We start from the raw sequence: 26499 nt of genomic DNA on the forward strand, positions 1-26499 counted from the left end.
TATTTAAATTTTAAAAAAATAACTTTAAAATAAATATTTTTATGTAATTTTTTTTAAAGAAATAAATAAAATTTCTTTCTTAAAATAAACAGAAAATTATTTTTTTTTAAAAAAATATTTAAAGAAACCTACTAAAAAGATTAAAAAAAATACTTACTTTATTATAATAAATATTTATTTCAACAAATAAATTCAAACACCTAGTTACTAGACAAAGATTTAGGCAAGAAGAAAAAAACATTGAAAAAGAAAAGAAACTCATGGGACCCTCAGCGCAATGAGTTGTGTAATCTGATAGTACCCCTCTTGCGGATAGTCTATATTGCACTCCAACCATAATGCATTCAGTTGTCGCTTCCAAGACAGCAATATAGATGCTGATAAGAACCAGAAAATTATATTTGCATGTGAAACATAACAGAGAGATTTTGAGGTGGAATTGAGGTCCCTTTTGAGAGCAAAATTGAATGGCTTATAAAAAAGGAGGATAGAAAAGATGACCTGCTGCCTCTATCATTCACTCATGAACGACATTGTTGAGTGAAGATTTGATCCTCTACATCATCATTAACCAGCTCTAGCTGCTAGCTCTGACGATTCCCACTAGGGTTTGTTGTCTTTATCTGTCAATTTTGCTCCAAAAAAGATCCGCCTAGATTTTAGCGAGAAATTATTAGATAATAATTCTAAGTTATCGATGATAATGATTATTAATTTTTATATGATACATAATACAAAAACTAAATATGCATTACATAAAATATTGATAGAGATCAAGAACAGGCAGGTGATGAATATCTGATACTACCTAACAATTTCTCTAATTGAACAGCATAATCCAGCCACTTGATTAATGCTTTATGGTGCAACAAGTGTGCAACCTCCAAGAATTAGTCGCAGAGATAATAATTGACAAACTGGAAAGACGGATGTCAGGGCCTCAGGAACATATTATTTTACAGTTAGATACTATAAAGTGAGCGCAATGAGCAAACACCGTGAAATCAGCAACATGTTGATCAAATGAAAAAATATATATGCCCTAAGCCTACCTGAACAACTCACTACAGAAACCTACTACTAGGCCAATGACCAAAACAGCAGACCATCCCCACATGTACAACACCCAGAACAGTCTACCTTTATTCTTAGGAATATTCAATAACTTCATTTTTGTCACTTATCAAAATTTTCGGTACTATTATGCCTTCTGCTGAGTTTTACGATTCCACAAATTGTGCAAATGATGAATTAAACACATATATCACATAGAGAAAATATTTTATGAGAGTGAAAAGATAAAATGTGAATTATATAGTGAATACTCAAAATTTAATTTCATATGACCATTTATCTGTCATGATGGATTGTCAAGATTTTTTAAGTGATTATATAGCATTAAATCTTAATCGTTCATATTTAGTTATATAATTCATATTTAATCATTTCACTTTCATATAAAATACATTCTTCTCATATATATACCTCACACCATTTATTTATTAAAATGTTTATTTGCTTCCTTTTCTCTCTCTGTAAGGCAATCCAAAAAGGACACAAAATGGGAAGGTCCAAGCCCACTTACGAGTAAAAGATAAAGAGGCCGATGCAGTTTTTAATGGACTTTACTATTCCTAGGTTTACTCTCTTCCCACACCATACTTCGTTTGGTTTTTTGCTTCTTTTTTTTTATAATACTTCTGACCAAAACGAGCTCCCGCTGATAAAAATAGATGACAAAAACACATTTTCGTTTGTATAATTAAGAGGAATGCAAACAAATATACAATAGAAACACTTTATCTTGCGTATTTTTATCAACTAAATTGTGTTTTTATTTTGTATTGTGTTTGACATTCACACACAACATAAATTTGTTTCTTTTATGTATTTGTGAAATTTTTTTTCTAAATTCAAATTATTTTTATTGAGTAGATCTTTTAATGTTTCACTAACACGTGAATTGTACTAATTATGTTGCGTTGATTTGTTATTAATTTTATCATGCATTTTTATTGTAATGGTGTACTCGTAAATCACAAGCATGTGGATCAACTGATGTGAGATTATTCCAGTTTAACTAGAGGTTTTGGATTCGAGTCTTAGATAAATAGTTGTGTGAAATACTTAGAGGGAGAGTTTTATTGTCCATAGTAATCCTATAAATCCGACTCAGACAAGATTATCTCCATGGAAGATAACTATGATTTAGACAAAAAAATGTACTATTAATGACAATGACATAATAAGTCTAAGATATATAGAATCCAAAATATAAACCATACATACAAAATAAAATACTGAATATGTATATGTACAAAAACAGAGAAAAAAATTAATCGTTTGGGTGGTTAGTTGTCAATGTTGCCAATTCATTGGAAACTTATTTTTGTTGTGTATTTGAGTTTTGACACACAACAAAAATAAAATTCAAAATAGAAATAAGTTTTCATTATGCATACAAGATTATTTTTATTTGTTTTGACTTTTATTTATGTAATATGTAGATACAACATGTTGCCTACATGTTTTGGTTGATTTCCTAGCAAGGTTGCTTCTAGGATTGCTATGACAAATACATCCGCAGATGGACGTAAACAACCTATTTTTAACTCAGAATTAAAGTTGCAACCTCTTGATAGGATCCTAAGGAGGAAACATTATGTAGTTTGTGGATTTCATAATCATAAACTCACTGAAACATTGTTGGGTCAAATAACCAAATACTATGTTTAATCAAATAACTAAAAAATATGGTGAAACTTTATCAAATTTTGTTAATAATCAAAGAAATTTCACCACCATCAAAACTAAATACAATGAAAGATAAAAATATCTTCACGACCAAAGGGGTCCAAGAACAAAAATATAACATTTGATGAAGTTGATAGAACTCAAGATGTTGTTAGAGATATATTATGCTCACACCCATATTCCATCAAGCTCTTGAAGCATGTATTGATTTGTTCACTAACTCAACTCTATCCGTTTCCATGATAATATAGCTATTTTTAAAGGATAATTGTTTATTGCCTCCTATTATACCACAATGGAGTATATATTGCACATGTGAAGCTTGTTCATGACAAAGATCTTACTTGCAATGCATACAATAATTTAACTCAATACCATTTCATTCAACAATAGGATTTTAATATGTAATAGAGATCATTAGAGATTCCTTTTAGTTAATTATTGTATTAATTACGGTTATATGTACTGATTTTAGACATGGTAAAACTCAATAGTTAATAATTTTTCTCCTTTAATGTTGATTACAATGTTTGTTAGCCATGAATATTGTATTGTAATTCAAGTTCAAATTCTATTTTATACCCATAACTATCACGTCCATCAAACAAACCAACAAAAATACAATCTTGTTATACAACTCTACAATAGAATTGTGTTTTTGTTGTACATTTTTGGGGTGAAAAAAAAAAGAAATGGAAACATGATTCCATTGTAGAGTTTAACATATAATTTTACAACAAAATCATATTTTTGTTGTATTATTTTTTTACCCCAAATAAACTAAATGAAAGCATGATTTTGTTGTAAAACTCTACAGCGGAATCATGTTTGCCTAGAAGGATATTTATGAAAAATAGTAAAGAAAAAAACCCATATGGATAGTGAGAATAGTATTTTTGGTAGAGTGAATAGCAACTCCCATTCGTGGACCACGCTTTTCCCTTCGATTTGTTTTTTACTAGATATTTTTATTGATAGTAATGACACTAATTTTGATTTTTTTTATATAAATATGAATTTCCTTGATAATTCTTAATTTTTGTTAGTCCATTTGGGCTCCAACATGTAAGGTTGCATTAAACTCAGCAAAAAATAATGTTAGGTTGCATTGACGGCCCATATATTCTTTCTATCTAACTTTATTTATTATTTTCAAAGTATTTTTTATCTCAAATTATTTGTTATTTTAAAATATTAATCATTTTCGAAAATATTTTTTAAATAAATACAGTCATAAATATATAATTATAACTATATAATATAATTAATTATTTACAAAATAAGTATATTTTAGTTAAATTTATTTTCATATGAATTAATATGATCAGTTATTTTCGCTTTACCTTAAACATGATCTAGCTTCTTTCTCTTCATTGATTCACGAAGTAAAGAAAGAAAAATAACCTCATATACACCTCTCTTCCTGTGTTTCCCCGAGGCCCAACACCACCATGTAGCTCAAGTTTCCGATCACTCTCTATCATCTTGTCCCACATAGCTTAACATTTGGTAGTGCATGCATGATAGAGAGCACGGGAGAGCGTGGAGGAAAAACAAAATTGGAGGCCATCAAACAAGGAAAGCGAGGTGCACGATTTCATTAAAAAAAAAAAAAAAGTATCTGAATCTTTTCTTATTTAATTCATGGTTAGCCCTTCTCCATCTCATTTTGTTCCGTAATGGAGACCAAATTTAATTCTTTGATCTCTATCACAAGAATCACTAACAACCCAACGTGTTTTTGTTTTATTGGGTTTGATTATCAAACAAACGGGTCCAAGTGTTCAACAATGAAATAAGGCTGCTACTATTTACACCCTCAGTTTTGCTAAGAGCATCCACCCCTTGTTTTATTCCAATTACCCATTATACCCTTTTTCTTTAAAGAAGTATACCTCTTGGAACCACTTTTTTCTCCTGGGTTGCCTTTCTGGAATAACATATACCTATTCCGAAACTATATACCTAATGTAATTTTTTTTACTGCGTTTTAGAAACTAGCTTTCATAATGTAAATTTCACTACATAGACAAGTTTCTGTAAAATCTACAAAAGTATGGGGTGTGAAAGTGTGAGAGAGAAAAAGGAGTATTTTGGAAATATAAAGAAACCAAGACTAGTGGTAGTGTAAAGAAAAAAATGTGTGGATGTGAATAGCACGGGACAAAGTTTCTTTCAAGACAAAACAAAACCCAGAATCAAATCAAAATGAAAACTCTACACTTTGGACATAGATTTACAATGTCTTATCAATTTTTAATCTGTATCTCGATCCTCTCAAGGGCCAATTTTTATGCATTTAATCACTAGTTTTCCACTAGTAAAACATGAATGGATTCTCCCCTTACTGGTTGCACAATGTATCTTACACTATCCAATACCTCAATATGAATTGACATTGAAATCTAGTTAATCCACTCTACCATGGCACATTCCATAATTTTTATCCCATTATATATACATCTATCAAATGAATACATTACACAACCAACCACACTTCTGTCCCATACAAGGCTTCCTTAAAGCCAAAGCAATCAACCATTTAAAGAACCATCCAAAGCTAGCTTAAAAGAAGAATTTGCTTTGCATCAATCACCACCCTTATGAGTTGGCTTCTGGATCTGGAGATGGGAAAATAGGTTGAGCCAACCATTGAAAGGGTCTCAACAGTTGAGCCCTCTTCTTGCGCCAGAACCAAATGGCAGCTTTGTAGTTTTCATTGCGAATCTTTCGAGTGGCTGCTCTCCAATCATACTTCTCCATCTCCAAACGTGCAGCTTCTCCCATGGTTTCTCTCAACTCTTTGTCATCCAAAAGAGGCTTTAGTTTGCTCAAGCAGTCTTCAAGATCACCTGGTGTATAGAGGTAGCCAATTTTGCCATCTTGGTCTTCTGGAATTATGTCTGGAACGCCACCAGCACGTGCTCCTACCACAGGAATCCCTGATGACATGGCCTCCAAAACAACAAGGCCAAGTGTCTCTGACTCTGAAGGCATCACAAAGACATCTCCACTTGCATATGCTTCAGATAGTTCTTCCCCTCCTAACATTCCTGTGAACACTGCTGGCATGCCTTCAAACATTTTCTCTAGTTCCTCTCTGTTCAGTTAGGAAACCATGTTAATAAAAGATGCCAAAGATAGAGAATAATAATGTCCGATCATTGGAGTAAAACTATCATGTATGGGGGATATTGATGGGCTTCACCAACTACATTGGCCAGAACAATGGAGATGAAGAAAATGGTCAAACTTCATGGCAAGAGAAACCCTTTTTACAAATTTTATTAGTTAAGAGTACACAAACATCCACTTAGAGAATGCCATTAGTTAAAGTCTTAAGGCCAATTCAGATAGACTTCTAAAGAAGTACTTATAGAAGAAAATAAGAAGATAAAATAAATCAAACATCTCTTGTATGTTAAAATCAACTTAAATACTTAAACTTTTCTAGAAACTCTCGTCTAACTTTTCCAAAAATTGAGATGCATAAGTTTATTTTAACTTATGGAAAAAGTTTGATTCACTTTACCTCTTAGTTTCTTCTCCTGTAGGTACTTATTGAAAAGTTTAATTAGCATAGATAAAAGAAAGCAAAGACACGTTAGAACAAGTCACCTGTAGGGTCCATCTCCGATAAAGGCAATTCGTGCTTCAGGAAGCCTATCCATGAGACTGCCAAAATCGTGTGTTTCAAATGTTAAGGCAAGATACATATGCTAGTTATATTTATGATATGCTCTGGCATGGACTATAAAGAACAGAAGTAACAGAAAGATAGGGTCATTTCAAACAGAACATTTGGAAAACATATCTTGAAAAAGTTATGACCATCTTAAGCTTCAGTACATTAATAACCAACAAAAAGTTTTCAGCAATGTTCCAGTTGATGGACCGCAAAATCATAAGTTTGTGTTGTGAAATTTTCAGTATGTTCTTTACCTTTTGAGAAAATCTAAACTCTTCTCAACTCCAAGCCGTCCAACATGAACTATCAAGGGCTTCTCAGGTTCACCATTGCTGTATGACACAAGATTAAGAATAAATTGAAACCCCATTAAATATCAAACCTTGGGCACATGAAAATGGCAAATGGTCTGCACCTCAGCCTTAATCGCATTTCATGGGACTTGAATCGTGGATGGAAACTTTCAGAATCGACACCCTTGTTCCAAAGACAAATCTTGTTCGCTGGACATCAACAGGAGAATTGAGTTAGACAAAAAATTGCTGCATTGACAATGTAGTTGTTAGATTACATTTATGTTTATGTTATCTTGTATTTATTATTACATAGAAACTTATGATTCTGATTGATATGCAATTACCTAATAATCAGTAATTGATTGATATGTAATCAATACCAATTTTGATTTCTCCATTATAAATAGAGATGAGATGTGATCATGTAAGACACACAACATTACAGAAAACTAGTAGTATAAACAAATGCTCATGTTCAGCTGCTATTATCAACTGAGCAAAGAGCCAAGAAATCACTTCATAAGGGGTATTTGAGTTCACCTGCTGTTACTCGAGCTTCTTCAAGATCTTTTGCAATGGCAGCTGATGGCACCAATGTAAGATCAGCTGCTCTATGCAGAAATTCTACATAAAATAGCATATTCATGTTATTTCACAAAAATATGATTCCAAGTTGAACAAAGGAAGAAAGAGAGCATATACATACTTATGACCCACCACATGGGTTGCACCAGCCAGCTAAAGGTGTATCTTGGAATGTATCTGAAAAACAATTAAGATCAACCACAAGAACTAGTGGATTTAATCTGAAGCCCAGACAGCTTTGCAAATATGAAATACATTCAGAAAATTGAAATGTGAGAAAAGTCTATTTTGGATAAACCTCTCCACAAGTCCTTGTAAGAGAAGAAAATGAATCAATATTTTCCATAAATTAAAATCAGTTTATACGGTTCAACTTTTGTAGTAGTTCTGTTACCTAACTTTTCCAAAACTTGACGCGCATAAGTTAATTTTAACTTGAAAGAGAAGTTTGATTCATTTTACCTCTTACTTTCTTCTCCTATAAGCATTATCCAAACTGGTCCTAAATATGCAACTTACACTGGTACGTGGGTGTGATAGGACATGACAATAGGAACACTCAGAAGCTTTGCAATGATAAGGGCACCAAAAACCTGAAATTAAGTCAGCCTCAGATTTTGAGATAAATAAGTTTTTACAACTACATTGTTCTTCAGAATCCTGCAGTTAATAAATGAGGAGATGCAGGAATTGTAGACTAACCATTATGCCTGGTGATGATGCATGTATTATGTCAGGCTTAAACTCAGCAACCGCAGAAATTATTCTTGGACTAAGTGCCAAAGAGAGAGGCACCTTTTGATACCAGGGACAAGGGAAGCTGCATTTTTCAATGTTTTTGTTTAAATGAAGATCATTCGTACGAAGCAATGGTTGTGGTAGCAATCATAAGTTTAAAGAAGATATTGGCAAGTACAATATGAATGTCATGAGGACTTACTAGCCCATTTCATTGTGCTTTGTAACTGATAGAATATTTGAATTTTTCTATGATAATTAAATAAGTTGTTTTAAAAAAGAAAATGCAGAATACCTAAAAACAGTTTTAATACTTTTCTGAGAAGCTGGAAAAAATAGCTTTGACAAAAAAATAAAATAACAAGAATATGCCGTACCATAAAATTACTTTTCTAAGTAGTGGCATAGGAAATAAGCCAGGATGACAATTTACAAAAGTAAGCGTTGACTGTGATTAAAAAACAAAAAATTTAAGTTCCTTATGGCTTAAAAGCAAAAATATCTTAACAAAACAAAAGAAATCAAAGTCAGCAACCTTCGGGATCCAATTAATTTGGCTCCATAAAATTCCTTGGGTACTCCTTCATGTGTGGTGACAACCATTACCTATAACATGCACAAATAAAGCTAAGGCATTTGTTTACTGTTGGCTAATCATAAATAAAATTATTCACACCCACAAAGGATAGTAAGAACACAATAAAGATTACACTGTATGAAAAATAATAATAAACACAAAAATTTAACGTGATTCGATATCTCTTGTCTACGTCCACGGAACCATCTCAAACAATATTTCACTATCACAAAAATGTTTACAAGATTGTAACCCTCCTCAAATAGTATATCACTTTACAAACTCGAGTACCCTACTCAATGGTTACAAGAAATGATAACACTTTCATACAAATACTCTTTTCTCTCAACAAAGTGACTTTATTTTACAATCTCTCTTCTCACACACTTTCTCTTCATGTGTTGTTTCTTCACTAAATCTCTTCTCTGTTTATAGTGAAGATTGTCACCAATTATAATAAATAAGTTCTCTTGGAATTTGAAACAAAAATAACTTTCAATGCATTCATTCAACTAAGGTTCATCTAGTAAAATGTAATTTTTTACTTTACATTTAAATCACCTAAACTAATGATAAAAATCCAATTCCCAATATGCATGCACCTTATCTTTTGACTTGAAACTCTACTATTCATTTGTTTACAATGTTAAGAGAAAAATACAGGACATGTGTGTATCTAGAAACAAAAGAAGTAGAAAATGTTACCTCATCTCCCATTTCACGAAGGTATTTTATAAAGTTCTGAAAACGATTTTTGTATCCTGAGACGTATCTGCAAAATAGATAAAGGTGGAATGAACATTCTGTTTGAATTGAAGAACAGATTTTTTCTTTCATAGCAGACACCATACCACAAATCTTATTAAGGATCACACATCAATAGTACCAAGTGTAATGCAATAATCTCATAGGGATTATAAGGTTAATTTCCCATCAACTTTTCCTAAAATTAATGTTTGGTCACTCACACATTCATAAGCTGTAATTGCCATTCAATATTACATCCAAATCAACAGAGTTGTGATTTTTGGACACCTGCATAATGTAAACACCTCATTCACACCCTTCACTTTTCTTCATCTCTCTTTTTATTACATCATATCACTAGTCACATTAACCCGCTTCTACTCTCTATCTTCTATCTCTTTCTCTCTCACAGTGTCTACTAGACAACGTTTTTTATTCACAAGCCTGATTCGGTGAAAAACAGCAGAAAATAGCTGAGATGCACGTTTCTGATGGTAAGACTACAGAATTATTATTAAGCTAATAGAAATTTTATTCCGAAACAGTTGATGACAAAGCTAGATTAATTCAATTATAAAACAAAAAGCTTTCTTATTTTTTTTTTCATTAAAAGAGACATGAAAACCAAATTCAAATGATCTATAAAACCTCAACAGTCAATTCATCAAAAACCAGAGTCAACACTGAATCAGAATAACAAGAACAAGTCAACTCCTGCAGAAACTAAAATTCAATGCTGTCCCAACCCAGCTCCCATGTTTCAACAATGAAAAAATAAAAAGAATATTAAAAACCACTAAATAGGCAAAAGGGGTTTCAATACTCTAAAACATTATACATTCAATGAGAATTGGAAGCCACAAACAGTGCACATTTTAGAATCACAGATTAAGAAACCAACTCACGCAAAAGGAGAAGGCTCAACGAAGAGAGCAATTCTACGAGGCCTAGAATTGTCCTCGGGATCAAGCAAAGCAAAATCAGGAGGACCCTCTTCCTCCTCCACCACCTGCAACAAACTATCCGTTGCTATAGTCATGTTGATGGCACAAAGCACCAAGCTTTTTCTGCTTTTCACACTCGTTGACCCTTGTAGAGAGCAAAATCGTGCTTTTCTGCAAAAGGGGTTAATGGCTTTTGGTCCAAACGATTGGGAGCAGCTAAATCTAAGAGAGTTCTGAGGAAAAGTTGATAAAGAAGAAGAGGGGGTTGTTGTAAATGTGGCAGGTGAACAAAAAGGAGGAGAGAGAGACGTAGAGTTGTTCATGACGATTGCAAATGCGTGAGCGATAATGATAATATATAAAGTTACAGCCTTGAATGGAATGGTAGATTAATTATATGCTACGTAGTTGTGCGTTGTGCACGGAAGGAAGAGAGAGAGAGTGTGTGTAGGGGCGCAAAGAGAGGAATCTAAGACACATGCAAGGGGACTCCAGCAATGGATATTCTCTTTTACATTGGCGGGACTTCAAGGAATCAAAAAGGAACTGGGAGCATATGCTATTGGGTCACTCTTGACACAATTATTAACTTAGGGATATTTTTAAGCATGACAAAAATAAGGTATGAGAATATGGGTTGACACTTGACACAATAGTTAAGGATTTGATATGAACTATAATCTTTTGTGATTGGAGAATTGAATTCTTCTCACGCCACTTTCTTTGCTTAAATAGAAACCCTTTCGAGGAGATTTAGTGACATAGGAGCTAGTTTACGTAACTACAAATAAGTAGAAGGGGGAAATTGTTTGCAGTTTGAACATGTGCGCTAATATTCTAGGTGAGTTTAAGTTTTTTACGCAATTGTTATATTTTTACGTATTCAAGAATTAAATCAAAATTCATGTTTATTAGTTTAAGCATTTAGGAAGTAAAATCATCATTTATTGTTTCTTTTACAAGTTGCTAGGAGTTGCTTTCAATTGTATTAGAATTGTAATTGTATTTGACTCATTATCTAAACCTATTTGGAAGTAACTTGTTGAGCTTAATCATTTTTTCTAGGATTTAACTTTGACAACACAAAATGTTGAATAATTAAGAGTCATGGAAGATAATATACTTGTATTGTTGTGTAAGTTGAAACAAATATTCTTGGCGAGCTTCTTTGATTCAATGGAGTATCTTTTAATTAATTCATTTTTACTATAACTTCAAAGTTAGTGATCCAATCCAATATCATTGGCTGTATCCTCTTGAGAGGTATAAAACTAATAATGATTTATACAACATAGTATCTTCATTTTTTTTTTAAAATGTGCATTTATATTCCTTTTTAGTATTTTTCACTAGGTCAAAAATATAATCTAAGAACAAGAATAATTTGATTTGTGAAGCCTCCTTCGTAAATGTAACTATGCGTCATTGAATCTCCTTAAGTTGTTAAGAACATCCATCCCGTCTCAACTATTAGTCCCTTTTTGAGAAGGGATTAATAACAAATGAAAAAAAAATTATTGGGAATTCAAAACAAAATAATCTAATTTATTAGGAATTAAAAAATATCAAAGATAAAAAAATAAAATTATTATTTTATTAAGGACTCAATAAAAAAATTATTAGAAATTTAAAATAAAGTCAATAATTTATCAAAAGAACAAAAACATATTTTCATTTATTTATAATTTAAAGAGCAATCACTACTTTCATATTACCAAGTCATTGATTTTTACTTATCATAAATTCAGTCGCATGCACAAGAGTTAAGATACGGGAATATTCCTTCATTTTTATTTTTTTTATAATCATTGTAAATAAAGCATTTGGTTCTTTGATAAAATCCCAAAATATTCTCAATTAAGTTATATTTACCGAATGAAACACCCTTTTATTTATCAATAATAATGCTCATATAGCAACCTTGGTTGAAATATAAGATCAGCCCCAAGATGATAACTAAGACATAATTTTGTCCAAGAACCTTAACTATCAAAATGACACAGTCCTTTTGCCTGTTGTTTGACAATAGAATTGAATCTCCCCCTGGCCGTTTTGCCGGAACTGTAACTTTTTTTCACACGTATTCTTAAATATCTTTTGTAATTTGCAATTAAAACAAAAATAAGCATATAGTTTGCTTACATATAACACTTATTTTAAGTATTGCAACGGTTATGATAAATAGATACTGCAAGTTTTCTATGATCTCAAACTCGAGTACACAGAACTTAAAGTGTTTAGAAAGCAATAGAAAATTGAGAAGAAAGAGTGGGAATCATTAGCATTTCATTAGTGTTAGCATGGAAGAAGAACAAGTCTTATATAAGAGCTTTACATTCAAATTCTAACTGCTAACTAACTTCTGGATATTTATTATAAAGGATATAACAGAATTAACCACCTAACAGCTAACTTCCTAAACCATAGCAAGCTCAAGCCACACTTGACAGCCATATACACAAACAGGGGAAATGTACATTATTTTTTCTCTGATTGAACCTAAATATGTGAAGCTTTGATTAAAAAAGCCAAGAATGGGAATATGACGATTCCTTACAAAAGTCTAGGCTTACATAATTGACAGAGAAGATATTATAACTCAACTGTGTGATTTTTTCTATCCACAATTTCAGTATAATTTTTTTTATTGATAAATATTAATTATTAGTTTGTTTCTTAGCAGGAGAAATCCATCGGTGACCTTTCCCTATTTCTCTTCAGTATAAGTTAGCTGAGTGCAGTACAAAGCCACATGCCCACATCCTTTACTTACCCAACACGTGACAATCTGATCTCATTTTATTTTTACATTCATATTGAGACAATAATAAGTTCTATCGAGAAAGCTGTAACTGATTTTATTAACTTATAATTACTACTTTTCCCTTCTGTTGGGGCACTGAAAATTTTACCAGCAGACAACAACTGGTTAGTGGTTATTGTAATACCATTGGGCCCATTCTTATAAGTCCCACCACTCCTAGAACATTTTAAGCCTCACAAATAAAATCCTTTTCACACCCCCATGTGTCATCCTTCCTATGTGATAGTGGTGATTACTTTTTGTAACGTGGTGAGGCTATGGCTTGTTCATCTTTTGTCTTGTGTGTTCTTGTTTCTTTCTCTATTTGTTTCTTCATTAGGAAATTTTAGAAAGAGGGGTGATATTCCATGATCCATTTCAAGGCAGGAAGAGTTTCCCTAGTTTGAACTCAAAGAGTATTTTTACATGAGAACTTAGATTTATCTAATTATTTCAATCCAAAGAGATGAGTGAAAGTTTAAACCTATTTTACAAGGCACATGTTGATGGGGGCAATATACTGAGTTACCCCGTCCCAAATGCTATAAAATTGGCGAGACAGAAGGATGAAAGTGGCTTAAGCGCAACTTGTATGTGAAAAATCAACATGAACTTGGCACGATCTTTTACTTTTTTATTTTAATTTTCTCTGATTTTACTTATTTCATTTTATCGTCTCAATGTTAGGAAGACCAAGAATATAATTTATTGAATTATGATTGTAATATATCTATATTTAGACAAAATGTAGCTCAAATTAGCCCAATAAATATTCTATAAGTTGATTGACTGGTAAAAGTAGAAGTAGGAGATGGTGATGAAAAGAAAGAAATGGGTTAGGAACATATTCCATTGGATATTCGATCCACAACTTGATTACCATATATATGGTATCTTGAATTGGTTATTTATAAGATATATATGGGCCATAGGAACAATAAATCAAATACTTATCAAACCTAAAACCTTAATTCCTAAGCCTCTTAAATCGTATCCATTGGGTAGACGCATAATTAATTGTGTCTAAAGAAACTTGATTGATGCTTATTGGTCACGGAAATAATAATTTTGCCAAGAATATTTCTTTGTATGGCTCACAAAATCTAAGGTACGTACTTGAAGGAAGAAAGAGGGGCTTTCATTTTTCATTTAATAAGTAATATAAAGAAAACAAAAATGGACGGAGAAGGAGGATACAAGAGGATTGTGTGGGTGTATTTCTATTTTCTACGTGAATGACAGTGCTGTAATAGTTTACATTAAAAAAATGCTATTTTTAAACATTTTTACGTCATAGGTCTTTTTCTCTTCTTTTATTAATTTTTATTTAAAAAAATATACTTATCTTTCTTGTCAAATAAATTATTGTAAAAAATAGCATTAGTGTTATATAGATATACTTAGGATCTAATTGAAAATTTATTAGGTTATTCTATGTCCACCATTGAATTATTTTCTCATTCGTCTGGCAACAGCACAGATTTCTTTTATAAATAAATGAACTTTTTTTTAACATCATATCCTTTTTTAATTTATTTTTCTATATGAAACAGACATACCTATAACCTATTAAGCCTTAAAGAAAAGTACTAAAGACATACTTTTTTTTAATCCTAATAACACAGTTTTTGTAACACATTCTATATTATTGATTTAAAATTTATTAGAAATTACAAAATTATGAAATAAACTTATTAAATAATTAGTGGGATTCATACAATTTTTTATTTTCAATAAATTTAATAAATTATAAAGGTATTGTTCAAAAGATTATGTTTTTAGATTTTTTTTAGTTAAAAATTTTCTATTTTAGAAAGCTTGTTGAAGGGGCAAGTAAACAAATGAAAATATATTTCGATCAGCGTCATAAAACGTGGATATACTTGTCACGTTTGGCATCTTTTGCCATAGGGTATACGATAAGACAGTTTGCTGTTATACAACATATTTTAATTCAAATCGGCTTTCGTACACAAAACAAATAGAAATTGTGTATGATTGGCTACCCAAAATACTGAAAATAGTAGGTTGATATCAGCAAGCTGCTGTTATACAAACTAAATTTTCTTACATATTCACTATTAAAAAAAATTCTTACATATTAAAAAGCAACTGCTTAATGCATATTCTTTGGAAGATAAATATCTCACTCTTCCTAATATCATTTGATAATTTCTCTGAATATACGTGTACTTATAGAAAACATTATATTTTTGGTCAACCTTATAGAAGACATTCGAAGATAGCAAATAGAGATGAGCTTGCAGCCTGGTAGTTGTGTCACTTATACATGGGGTTTGCTATTGGCCCTACTGTCATTACCAAATTCCAAGGGGCTGATTTTGGTTGTATAACTATACAATAAAATTGTGTTTCCATTATGTGATGCGGTGCAAAAAAAAAAAAAAAAACACAACAAAACATGATTTCATTGTGTATTTGTCAATGAGGGTGAAAAAAAATATATACAACAATAATATGATTTCGTTGTATATTGTACAACAGAATCATATTTTCATCGTATATATATTCTCTTCCACCTTAACAGACGAGAAATCTAGAGTTGGTGGGGGCACACGAACCAAGGGAAGGCGGAGTTGTCATGGTGTTTGGATACAGTGGTCAAGACACATGATGGTGGTTGGACCAGTGAGGAGTAGCGCACACAAATTTGGTGTTGGGAGTGACATGCGACGTTGGTAGTGGTGTTGCATTCAGATTTGGTCGGTGAGGGGGTTGCACGATCAGGTGGTGGTGCAGCAAGAATGTGGTTGATGTGACTCTGGTGATGTGCGGCAATTTTGGATTTGAACGGAGGTGATGACATGTAGTGCTGGTGTAGTGATGATGGGTTAGGCGGGGTGATAAGAAGGTGAAAGGAAACAATGAGGGGTAAAAAGGTCTTTTCTCACTTTTGTCGGGGACAATAACAACTCCCCATATACATAATTCGTTTAAACTTGAAGGCCATTTGGTTATTAACAAAGCTACAACATGGCTTGCTTTGGGTTGTTGCTTCATGCACCTTCAAGTTGTTTCATGCATTCTTTTTGGAATGGTTTTTTTACCTTTCGGATTCACATTTTGAAAGTCAAAATTTGTAATCATTTTGGAATGTAATTTTACATTCCTATCAAAATGAGACATTTTAGACCCAAATAGATGAACTAAAAACAAAAATATCCAAATCAAAAAATAAAAATTACTTGTTATTAACAAAGGCTTTTGTTAAATATACCTCCCAATTTTAATTACATAGCAGCCTTTTACTTATTTTGCAATTAGTTTTCCAAATATATCCCTCTTCATTTTCATAAATTAGTACACCCCATTGTTGTATTTCGTAGCATTTCATCTCAACCATCATTTTTCTCTCTTTCATATGGAGACTAAAAGAAGAAAAAGAGAAATCACTAACATAAATCCTAAGGCACAAAGTGGTGCAGTTGGACATGTGGGACGAACTGGATATGAAATTGTAAAAGAATACTTTAATAGTTCAAAGGAATGTCCCTCAATTCAAACTTCGATCAAGGAACTCAATGAAAAAGAGGTTCTCTCATGAATCAAGACCCACATTGGGTACTTGCATTCACTTCCATAAAATCCTTTGTATTCTAAAAAATCTTAAATTTCAAGAGTTCCCTTTTTGACTTTTCAAAATTATTAGATTGTTGGTGACATGTGTGTTGTTGGCCATGACCTTGTTAATTCATTGGTTATCAACGTAGGAATCATTTACAAGAAATGAGGATGAATTTGTCGGTAGCGAAAACGCTGGGAATGCACACGCAGGATCGAGTATCCAACATTTTCTTTCTAAAATATAATGAAGATGGAACAAAAAAGAAACAAGAAAGTGGTTGAAATGTGATTAGAAGAAGTAAAAAGGGGTGTGCTATTTTCCAAAAGAAGAAAGGGATATGTTTGGAAAAAAATTATAAAATAAGTGAAAGGGAGATATAAGATTAAAAGTGGGAGGTATGTTTAACAAATGTCTTAAAAAAGACTTAAATACAAATTTTCTCTCCTATTTTTAAAATCTCTAATTTTGGTCTTATATTTTAAAATAAAAATATTTGATTTTTTATTTTGTAAAAATTAGTAATTAATGTGACAACTACATAAACACATGTAGTTGTGCCCCATGTTTCATTCCTATTTAAATCATATATAATTGCATTGTTTTATGTCTCATGTGTCATTATATTTCTATTTTGTTAACTAGTATGCATGTTCATGCATGGAAAATTAACGTTTTATTTTTATTTTAAGATATGTAATTTTAAATTGTTTAAGATAAATATAGAGTATCATTTATTAATATGTAAATATATTAATTATTTATTTTAATACTTATTATAAAAAAGACTATAGCTTTTACATATATTAGTGATATAAAGTGCAATCATATTTATTTTTATGTTCATATTATAGTGATATTTGTATTTTTAGTACATATGTATATATATAAATTGATGACTCTAATGATCATTCTTAAGTGTAAATATTGTATAAAACTATTAATAATTTTTAGAAATACGATTTTATATTGTATTAGACTAAATAGTTATTAGGGATGAGAGTGGCGCAAGGTGAACTCGAATAGTAGTCTCTTATAATTATCATATTTGATGAAAATACATCCCTTGTCTGTCTCATACTTACACCAATATGAATTCTTAAATTTAATATCATAGATAGATGTTACAAATGAATTGTGTAAAATAGCACTACTGGAAAAAGATGTTTCTACGTCAGTTTTATGACACATTCAAAGATGGTTTTGAACCATCTTTGAATTCAACGTCGTGAAAAGTTTGACTTTTCATGACAGTTCTTAAAAAACCGTCTTAAAAAAACTATCATTCTAAGATAATTTTTAGGAAAATAATCATCTTAAAATGACCATATTCTAATACAATTTATAGTAAAAATCATCTTATAATGTTTTTTTTTAAAAAATTAAATAAATTTAGGATTCTGAGACGGTTTTCCCAAAAACCGTATTAGAATGAAGACATTCTAAGACGGTTTTTCAAAGAACCATCTTAGAATGTATTTTTTTTTAAAAAAAATTAGGATTCTAAAATGGTTTTCCTTTAGAAGTTTTTCAGAGAACCATTTAAGAATATATATTTTTTTTTAAAATTAAAAAATATACAATAAAACAAAACACTATGTAGATAAAACAACCAAGAAAAATTATATATATTAAAGAATAAACATATTATAATAAAAGAAAAGCAAAAGAAAAAAAAATAACAAAGTAAAATGAGTGATATTAGAAAAGAGACTGATTTTTGTGTGTGTATGCTTGCACGCCCTTATACAAAAATAATTGGTAGTGGCTTTTGTCCTATTGCCTTTCTAAAGGAAACCAGTAAATCTCTACACAAAAAAGGACACATGAAAATTATAAACCAAGATATAATGTAAGATAATTGAAACCCATCACACAACAACCTAGAACAATTAATATTCAAAATTAAAATAGCAAAAGATATTATTAATACCATATCATACCACTATTTAGTTATTGAAAGCATTTATCAAAAGTAATATCAATTTTAATTTTTAATTTATGAATACCCCAAAAGTAGGGAGCCAACATTGGCTAAAAATAAAATAACATGAATGCATAATAATTTCTACACCATGGAATGGGATTTTAGGCCAGTGTCCATGTATTTATTGAAAAAATTGTTATCCACACAATAATGAAGAAAAAGATGGACATTGAACTATATAATAATTAACCAAATCCAAATAGACTTCAATACAAAAAAAATGGTTTAGTAAGGAATATGTAGTTTGGTGATTGAGAGCAAACAAACTTTCACATTGATCTTCAGAGACACATTACCCAGCTGTTTAGTGATTTTGAAGACATGCTTTGTTAGACAACATTGTGAAATTAAGCCAAGGTCGATTCCACAAATTCACTTGAGATCACCTGGAAAAAAAAAAGATATTTAAATGAGAATTCTGCATTTTAACTTGGAACATGTTCCTCTCACTACTACAAAATTTACTTTTAACATCATTAGAATAACATCAGTTTTATAGAAAACCGATATAAACCAAAACATTGTGCCATAATCGTAAATAACGTGATTTCTTCAACATCGGTTCTTTGAAAAATCGATATTAACGTGAGTTGGCTAACATTGGTTTTTGGAGAAAAAACCGACGTTGTATTGTCCTATTTATAATTTTTTTTCACTTCTCACAGTTCACTACCCATCTCTCCCTCACGACTCGTCTCCCTCACAAACCCTTTTGTTAGTCTCACTCTCACTCTCGCGGTGCTGAAACCATTGTCGTTGACGGTGTGTCACTCATGGTGTCATTCTCACTCTCACTCTCGTGGCACTGAAACCACCCTTCGCTCACGGTGAAACCACCCTTCGCTCACAGTGAAACCACTCTCGCTCACGGTGTCGTCACTGTCGATGTCACTCTCACTCATGATCTCACTCTTGCTCACGGTGTAGGTGTCACTATCACTCTCGCTCTCATGGTATGTTTTTCTCTCAAAGCTTTTTTTGACAGTGAAATAATGGTTCTAGTTATTATTAGTTGTCTTTAACTTTGAGTGAATAGGCAATTTAGTCCCTGAGATTGTATCCATTTTGCATATTAGTCCCTAACTTAATGTTAAATTCAAAATAGTCCCTATCTTTGCATAAGTGTTGCAAAATAGTCATTCCGTTAAATTTTAAAGTAACGCCGTTAGTGAGGTTAATTTTAGTGCCACGTGGACTATCCAACGTGGCACTAAAGAATGACATGGCATGACACATGGATGTGCCTCCTAAAAGATGCCACGTCATTTGATGATAACAAAATGAGTAAATAGGCAATTTAATCCTTGACTTTGTACCCCTGTTGCATATTAGTCCCTAACTTAATGAAAAATTCAAAATAGTCCCTATCTTTTGCATAAGTGTTGCAAAATAGTCCCTAACTTAAAAGATGCCAGAAATCGTGCTTAAAGTGTCCATGCATTGCGAAGGTTGTGCCTTGCACGATGTCTGGCGGCTCAGATTCCTCCTTGGATTCCTTGTCATCTTTTGATTCCTCTGATTTTTTCTCTTCTTCCTCTGTTTTTTTCTCCTCCACTTTGTTTTCCTTTGGTCTTTTCTCTTCCTATTCAAAACACAAAAAAAAAAAAAAACAGAACCCGTAATGATACATTGTTGGTAATTGAAGAAAAAAAAAGAGGAAAAGAGAATAGTTATGCAGACTTCGCCCATTGGTGTTGACGACTACATAGATAAAGTTGTTGCTGTGGATTTTTGGTTCTTTTGATTTGCGCAAGTGTGTGTGGGTTATTTTTCGTATATATGCCTCAATTGGTTCAAAACCATCAAATTTGAAGAAGCCACTCATTCTATCATCATCAAATGACGTGGCACTAAAATTGACCTCACTAACAACGTTACTTTAAAATTTAACGGAAGGACTATTTTGCAATACTTATGCAAAAGATAGGGACTATTTTGAATTTTTCATTAAGTTAGGGACTAATATGTAACATGGGTACAAAGTCAGGGACTAAATTGCCTATTTACTCGTTTTTTTATCATCAAATAACGTGACATCTTTTAAGAGGCACGTCCACGTGTCATGCCACATCATCCTTTAGTGCCATGTTGGATAGTCCATGTGGCACTAAAATTGACCTCACTAATGGTATTACTTTAAAATTTAACGGAAGGACTATTTTGCAACACTTATGCAAAGATAGAGACTATTTTGAATTTAATATTAAGTTAGGGACTAATATGCAAAATGGGTACAATCTCAGGGACTAAATTGCCTATTCACTCCTTTAACTTTTGGGATAAGTGGGATTTTTTTTAGTTTTGATGGTTACTTAATATTTGCATTGTTAATGTCAAATATGGTGTAACCCATGCTGGGATGTTGATTTTGAATCCCCTTCAATGCCTTGGTTTCAGATAGGAAGGGATAATGCAGATTTTGTAAGGTTGGGTATATCGTATATTCTCAATATAATACCTATTTTTTGCTGATAAAAAAAATCGAGTATGGTGAAGTTTAATACTTCTCTATCAATGCTATTAACTTTACCTTTAATTAAAGATTACTTTAGGTTATTAAAAAATTGTCCCAAAAATAATAAAATATTACAAAAGAAAATAATTAGATACATTAGCTAGTATTTTTTTAAAATATGAAGACGAGGAAAAATAAAAGGGATGACTCTCATCGTACCCCATAGGTTCTCAACCAAACCAACCACTAGAGCTAAAAGGACAAATATGAAGTTTTAATATAAAAATGTTATATATATATATATATATATATATATATATATATATATATATATATATATCATGATCTAATACTTTTTAACAAGTCACCAAGTAGGCACTCAATGCTGAAATAATGACTCTTTCCAAATTAAAAATAATAATTCAAGTTATTGTTGGTGCATTGTTGGTGCTATAGATTGATACTATTTTGTAACTTGTGTAGGTGCAAATAATGTGCCGAGGTTAACCAGTGCTCCCATCTTTCCAAATAAAACTATTTTTTTTATAAAAAAAATATTCTAAGACGGTTCTTTGAAAAAATGTCTTACAATCCTAAATTTTTATTTTTATTTTTTAAAAAAAGACATTCTAAAATGGTTCCTTGAAAAATCGTCTCAGAATGACATTTTGAGACAGTTAACCGTCTTAGAATCCTCAATTTATTTATTTTTTAAAAAGACATTCTAAGACAATTTTTGTGAAAATCGTCTTAGAATCCTCAATTTTTTTAAAAAGATATTTTGAAACCGTTTTGACTCAAAACTGTCTTAGAAAACGACAAACAAAGACGGTTGTAAAACCTTCGTGGAAAGTGAACACTTTTCACGATATCAATTTCAAAGAAGATTTGGGAATCATCGTACTTTTCACGATATCAACTTCAAAGAAGATTTGGGAATCGTCGTAAAATGTGCTTGAGAACCGTCTTAGAAAACCTTTTTTCTAGTAGTGTAAACTTATTTTTTGCATAATAAGGTATAATTCTAGTGAACTAACAATGACACTGACATGTTCTTTTCCTCATATGATTGTATATAATATGGTTTGTCTCACATGCATGCATGATTTTATTTGTTTTCCATTACCATCGTATGATCCTGACCCTACATATGAACCAGCTTCAGAACCCGCTCTAGAGGAGCTTGAGCATGTGCCAGATCCAACACGAGATCCTGTGTAGGAACGACCTTCGGAACCGTCTTAGTATGATATTATTAAATTATTTGACAACTTGCAATGGTTATGCTTATTCAAAAACTAAAGAGTCCAAAAAGTAAAAAAAAAAAAGAAAGAAGTTGAACTATGGTCCTTTACAACTAGGTCCAACCGATAACAAAAAACACTGAAAAATAAAAAATCATATGAAAAATTTTAAAAATAAAGAAAAATTCATAATTGGTTATTTTCCTACTAGCAAATTACAATGAATTTACTCTAGCCTAATCAATAATACAATACTAGTTGGTCAGCACTAGAATTCTCAAACCTCCAATTTCCATCTACAACCCACTTAAGTCTTATCTTAACATTACTTTATAGAAAAGTAAGGTTTATAAAACAAGTTCAATTATGAAATACAATGAATTAGGCAGAACGACAGAGGAAGTATCTGAATGTTTATTACCAAAGTAAAAGGATCAATTAGAGCCTTTCCATCCTTCCAAACCGCATCTAAATATGTTCTTAACGACATGCCAACAAATACCTGATAGAATAATTATGAAATTATAGTACTAACACTTGTTTATCAATTAAAATATGAGCTTGGGAGAATGATGAACATACCAACTTTCTACCAATTAAATTAGCAACAGCTTTCACACTGGTAAACTTTTAATTTAATACAAAGAAGTCCTAAGGTCACCTAGTTATATTTACTTCTTTTTTTTTTACAGAACCTAGTTATATTTACTTGAAGGAATTCTTTCATGTGCCTAAGATACCAATAAAAGAAATCACAAAGGATGATGCCCCCAGACATGAAGGATGAAGAGATATGTACTATGTGAATGGCTTAGTTTAAAGGTTATGTCCACATAAAGCAAGTTCCAATTAATAAAACAGATTAAATCTACCTCAATGCATTTTAGTATCTAGTTGAAAACTTTCCAGTATAAGATAATACTTAACAAAAGAAAAGATTTGATAGCAATTGAAAAATCATGGGGTAACTGATAACTGCTAATTATGAGTATATTTTGGGGTTAAATTATAAAGGAATGTGTAATTTTTCTCTTCTAATTTTTCCTTTTTGATCAACTGTTAAATTAACATCATTTAAGTTTTTGTGTAGAGAATATTAAAAGTGATGGATTTATGAAGCTTAATGAGTAAAATAAAGCCCAAAAATGTAGGAATAATTAAGGAAAACAAGTTAATTAAGTAAACAAATTAATTGAGGGAAAAAGACTAATTGAGGAAATAAAGATTAATTAAGGAAAGAAGACTAATTGAGGAAAGCGAAAAACAAAATAATTAAGGAAAACAAAATAATTAAGGAAAGAAGGACTAATTAAGGAAATCAAACTAATTCAGAAGCCCACTAATCTGCACCTATAAAAGAAGAAGAGATAAGAAGCAAAAGACACACAAAAATTCCAACCTTATAGAAGGCAAAGGCTAACAAAAGGAGAAGCAAGCAATGAGAGTCATCCCTTCCCTCCATTCCCTTTCTTATCTTTTCCCCTTTACTAAATATTCCCTTCTTGCAATTGTAAAGCCTTCATGACAATAAGAGGCTAAAATCTCTTTGTTGGGAACTTGGCAGCTAACTACTTTTGATGTAATTTCTCTCCCTATCTATTTATGAATATTACTTTTGCATTATCCTTTCTTGTGCTTAATATTATTGCTTGTGGCTTGATCACCCATTTGTATGGTAAGTTTTAGGGGTAGTGTTGGGAAAGATTATTTTCTAATAGAACTGAAAAAGGGTATCTAAATAAAGTCATCACTAGGGATAGGTTGATATTTTTTTAGCCTGTTATACACCTCTATTCTTAATGCAATTTACTATTTTAGCTCTACAAAGGGATTTGGAAGAGAAAATAGATAAATTAGGCTCTTTCGTGCGGAAACCAAAGTTAGAGTATACTAGTAGTAGATGCATGTGTGAATTGAAATAATTATAAATAGAGAAAAATCATTAACATTACGTCAAGGAGTAGCTTTGGTAGGCTAAGTTTCCAACATTCTCATCTTCTGAATTTCCTTCTACAATATTATTGGATTTTCTCATCTTTTCTGTCTTTAATTAATTAATTTAAATTCATGTTTAATTCTTTTTCTTGTTTGATTTAATTTTGAACAACTTAATTTATTGTTTTCTACTACCTTTTTCAAATATTTTCTTAATTAAATATTCATCTATCTAAGTACAAACAAAATCCTTGTGGATACGATACTCGGACTTTTGTTTTAACTTTACTATTTGGGATACATTGGTGCATTTACCAATCCATCAACAGTAACAGGGGTGACTAGATCAAGGATTTTAATTTTTGAATCCCAAATAATATTATATAAAAACATTGTTCAATACATATCCCCATTGAATGCTAAGCACTGATTTGATTTTCATATGATAAAAATTTCTTGCATGCTAAGGGTTAGTTAGGCATAGCATAATGTGACAAAAATAGAGTATTACACTCAATCCAATGATAGTATATCACATTGACTGAATAATCATAGAAGCCATTGGATTAAATTTAAAATCAAATCTCAATCATTGAGAGTATTACTCTTAATATATTAGTATTTATCCAAAAAATGGGGGTCACTTTATAGATCAGTTTTGAATACAATTTTACAAATAAAATCAATGAATCAAGATTTATTAACCCCATTTTTACCTCCATACCAAACTAACCATAAAAGGGAAAGATCATTGGAAAAATTCACAATATTTATTAGAGAAGGAGCTGCCATATATTGACCTAGACTTAAGTAATATATTCATAAACATGGGCAATACTAGAAGCATTCAACCCATATGGCCATCTCCAAATACATTTTACTTAACTAGGAAACGCCACTGCTACTGATACAACATAAGTACATATGGTCTATTAAATACGATGCTTTGATTAACACAAACCTCATGTCAATTGTTAAAGCGTTGATACTATATATCCTTCACAGAATATTGAAAGGATTAAACAAAAGCAACTAGAATCATGTGAACAAAGAAGGATGAAAAAAGGGAGAAAATTCAAGATGCAATGGTACCAACAACACTAGCAGCTTAGAGATTGTATCATTACCTTGTCATCAACATATATAAGTGAAATTCCGCATATATGTTAATCTCACAACCCAAGTGCTTAAGGTACCTACAAGTTTTCATTTTAACCAAAGTATAAACCACATGTTAACTCATATGCTCCAATTTTGCTAAGCAATTAAAATCCTTTAAGTGATTAATGATACTAAGATCACATGAACTAGAGTAACTAATACTAAAATTTGGGAGAGGAGCAATATAACATTGTCTTTGGTAATAAAATTTACAAAATTAATTTTTCTTTTTTTATTATGTTTTATGAATATAGTATATCACCTCTATATTGATGGGGTCAGGACTCTACTTTTCTCTGTTAGTGAAATAATTTTAAGATTTTTGGTTGTATATGTAACCTATGAAGCAAAGTCTATAAAAAACTTTTAAAACAATTGACACTAGTTAAATATTTGTAAGGACATAAGGTCAGATCCTGCAATTGTTTTGTTTTCATTAATATCATGCTCATTAAAGACACCTTTCTTTAACTTGAGAAAGAGTGAAATATAAGAAAATAGAGAGAATGAAGGAACCATGACATTCTAGGATTTGATTCTCAACTTACATTCTCATAAATTTTTTGTTTTGCTTGATATTCCTGTTCCTCTTTAGTAGTTTGAGATATTACCTCTAAAAGTGTACTTTCAAGAGCCCTTAATGCAACTTCAACATCATTCTCTTTCATTATTACTTGTGTTGCATCTACAAACAAATCAAAGAGAAAAGGAAGAACATTTGAATAAGGGATGTCTAACTACTACAATAGATCCAATAGGTGGTATGATGAATGTGTTGAATGGTGCAACCCTCTTTTTTAGAATCACTCATGCACCAAACATCTTCATGATTTGTGTACATAGGGATTCATTAGGTAGGTTTGTTCTTATTTTTAGTTTCAATACAAACTTAGGTGCTCATATGGGACACCTTAGGTTTGTCGTACTTTTTGGTAGGAATAATCAACATGAAAATACATAAAAAGGTATGTTTTATTGCATTACTTTCCTTAATTTTTTAAA

The 26499-nt window shown here is 31.3% G+C and overlaps 1 protein-coding gene across 1 annotated transcript; it reads right to left on the minus strand.

Moving 5' to 3' along the window:
* Positions 1 to 4954: 4954 nt before the first annotated feature.
* LOC114406292 (sulfoquinovosyl transferase SQD2-like) lies at positions 4955 to 10893 on the minus strand. Its single transcript, XM_028368963.1, has 11 exons — positions 10291 to 10893; positions 9344 to 9410; positions 8597 to 8667; positions 8026 to 8143; positions 7843 to 7916; positions 7445 to 7500; positions 7279 to 7362; positions 6858 to 6945; positions 6697 to 6774; positions 6373 to 6429; positions 4955 to 5854 (listed from the first exon to the last, which is right to left on the minus strand). The coding sequence occupies exons 1-11, from the start codon at positions 10650 to 10652 to the stop codon at positions 5356 to 5358; spliced, it is 1554 nt and encodes a 517-aa protein (XP_028224764.1). The 5' UTR covers positions 10653 to 10893; the 3' UTR covers positions 4955 to 5355.
* Positions 10894 to 26499: the final 15606 nt, after the last annotated feature.

Source organism: Glycine soja, chromosome 3 (genome assembly GCF_004193775.1).
Source record: "Glycine soja cultivar W05 chromosome 3, ASM419377v2, whole genome shotgun sequence".
Classification (NCBI taxonomy): domain Eukaryota; kingdom Viridiplantae; phylum Streptophyta; class Magnoliopsida; order Fabales; family Fabaceae; genus Glycine; species Glycine soja.

Bases quoted from the DNA above. Each gene is read 5' to 3' on its own strand.
- LOC114406292 (XM_028368963.1), bottom strand. From the start codon at position 10,652: ATGAACAACTCTACGTCTCTCTCTCCTCCTTTTTGTTCACCTGCCACA. The intron at 8,668-9,343 runs GTAACATTTTCT...TGCATGTTATAG, and splicing joins TTCGTGAAATGGGAGATGAG to GTAATGGTTGTCACCACACA. The intron at 5,855-6,372 runs GTGACTTGTTCT...CTAACTGAACAG, and splicing joins ATCGGAGATGGACCCTACAG to AGAGGAACTAGAGAAAATGT.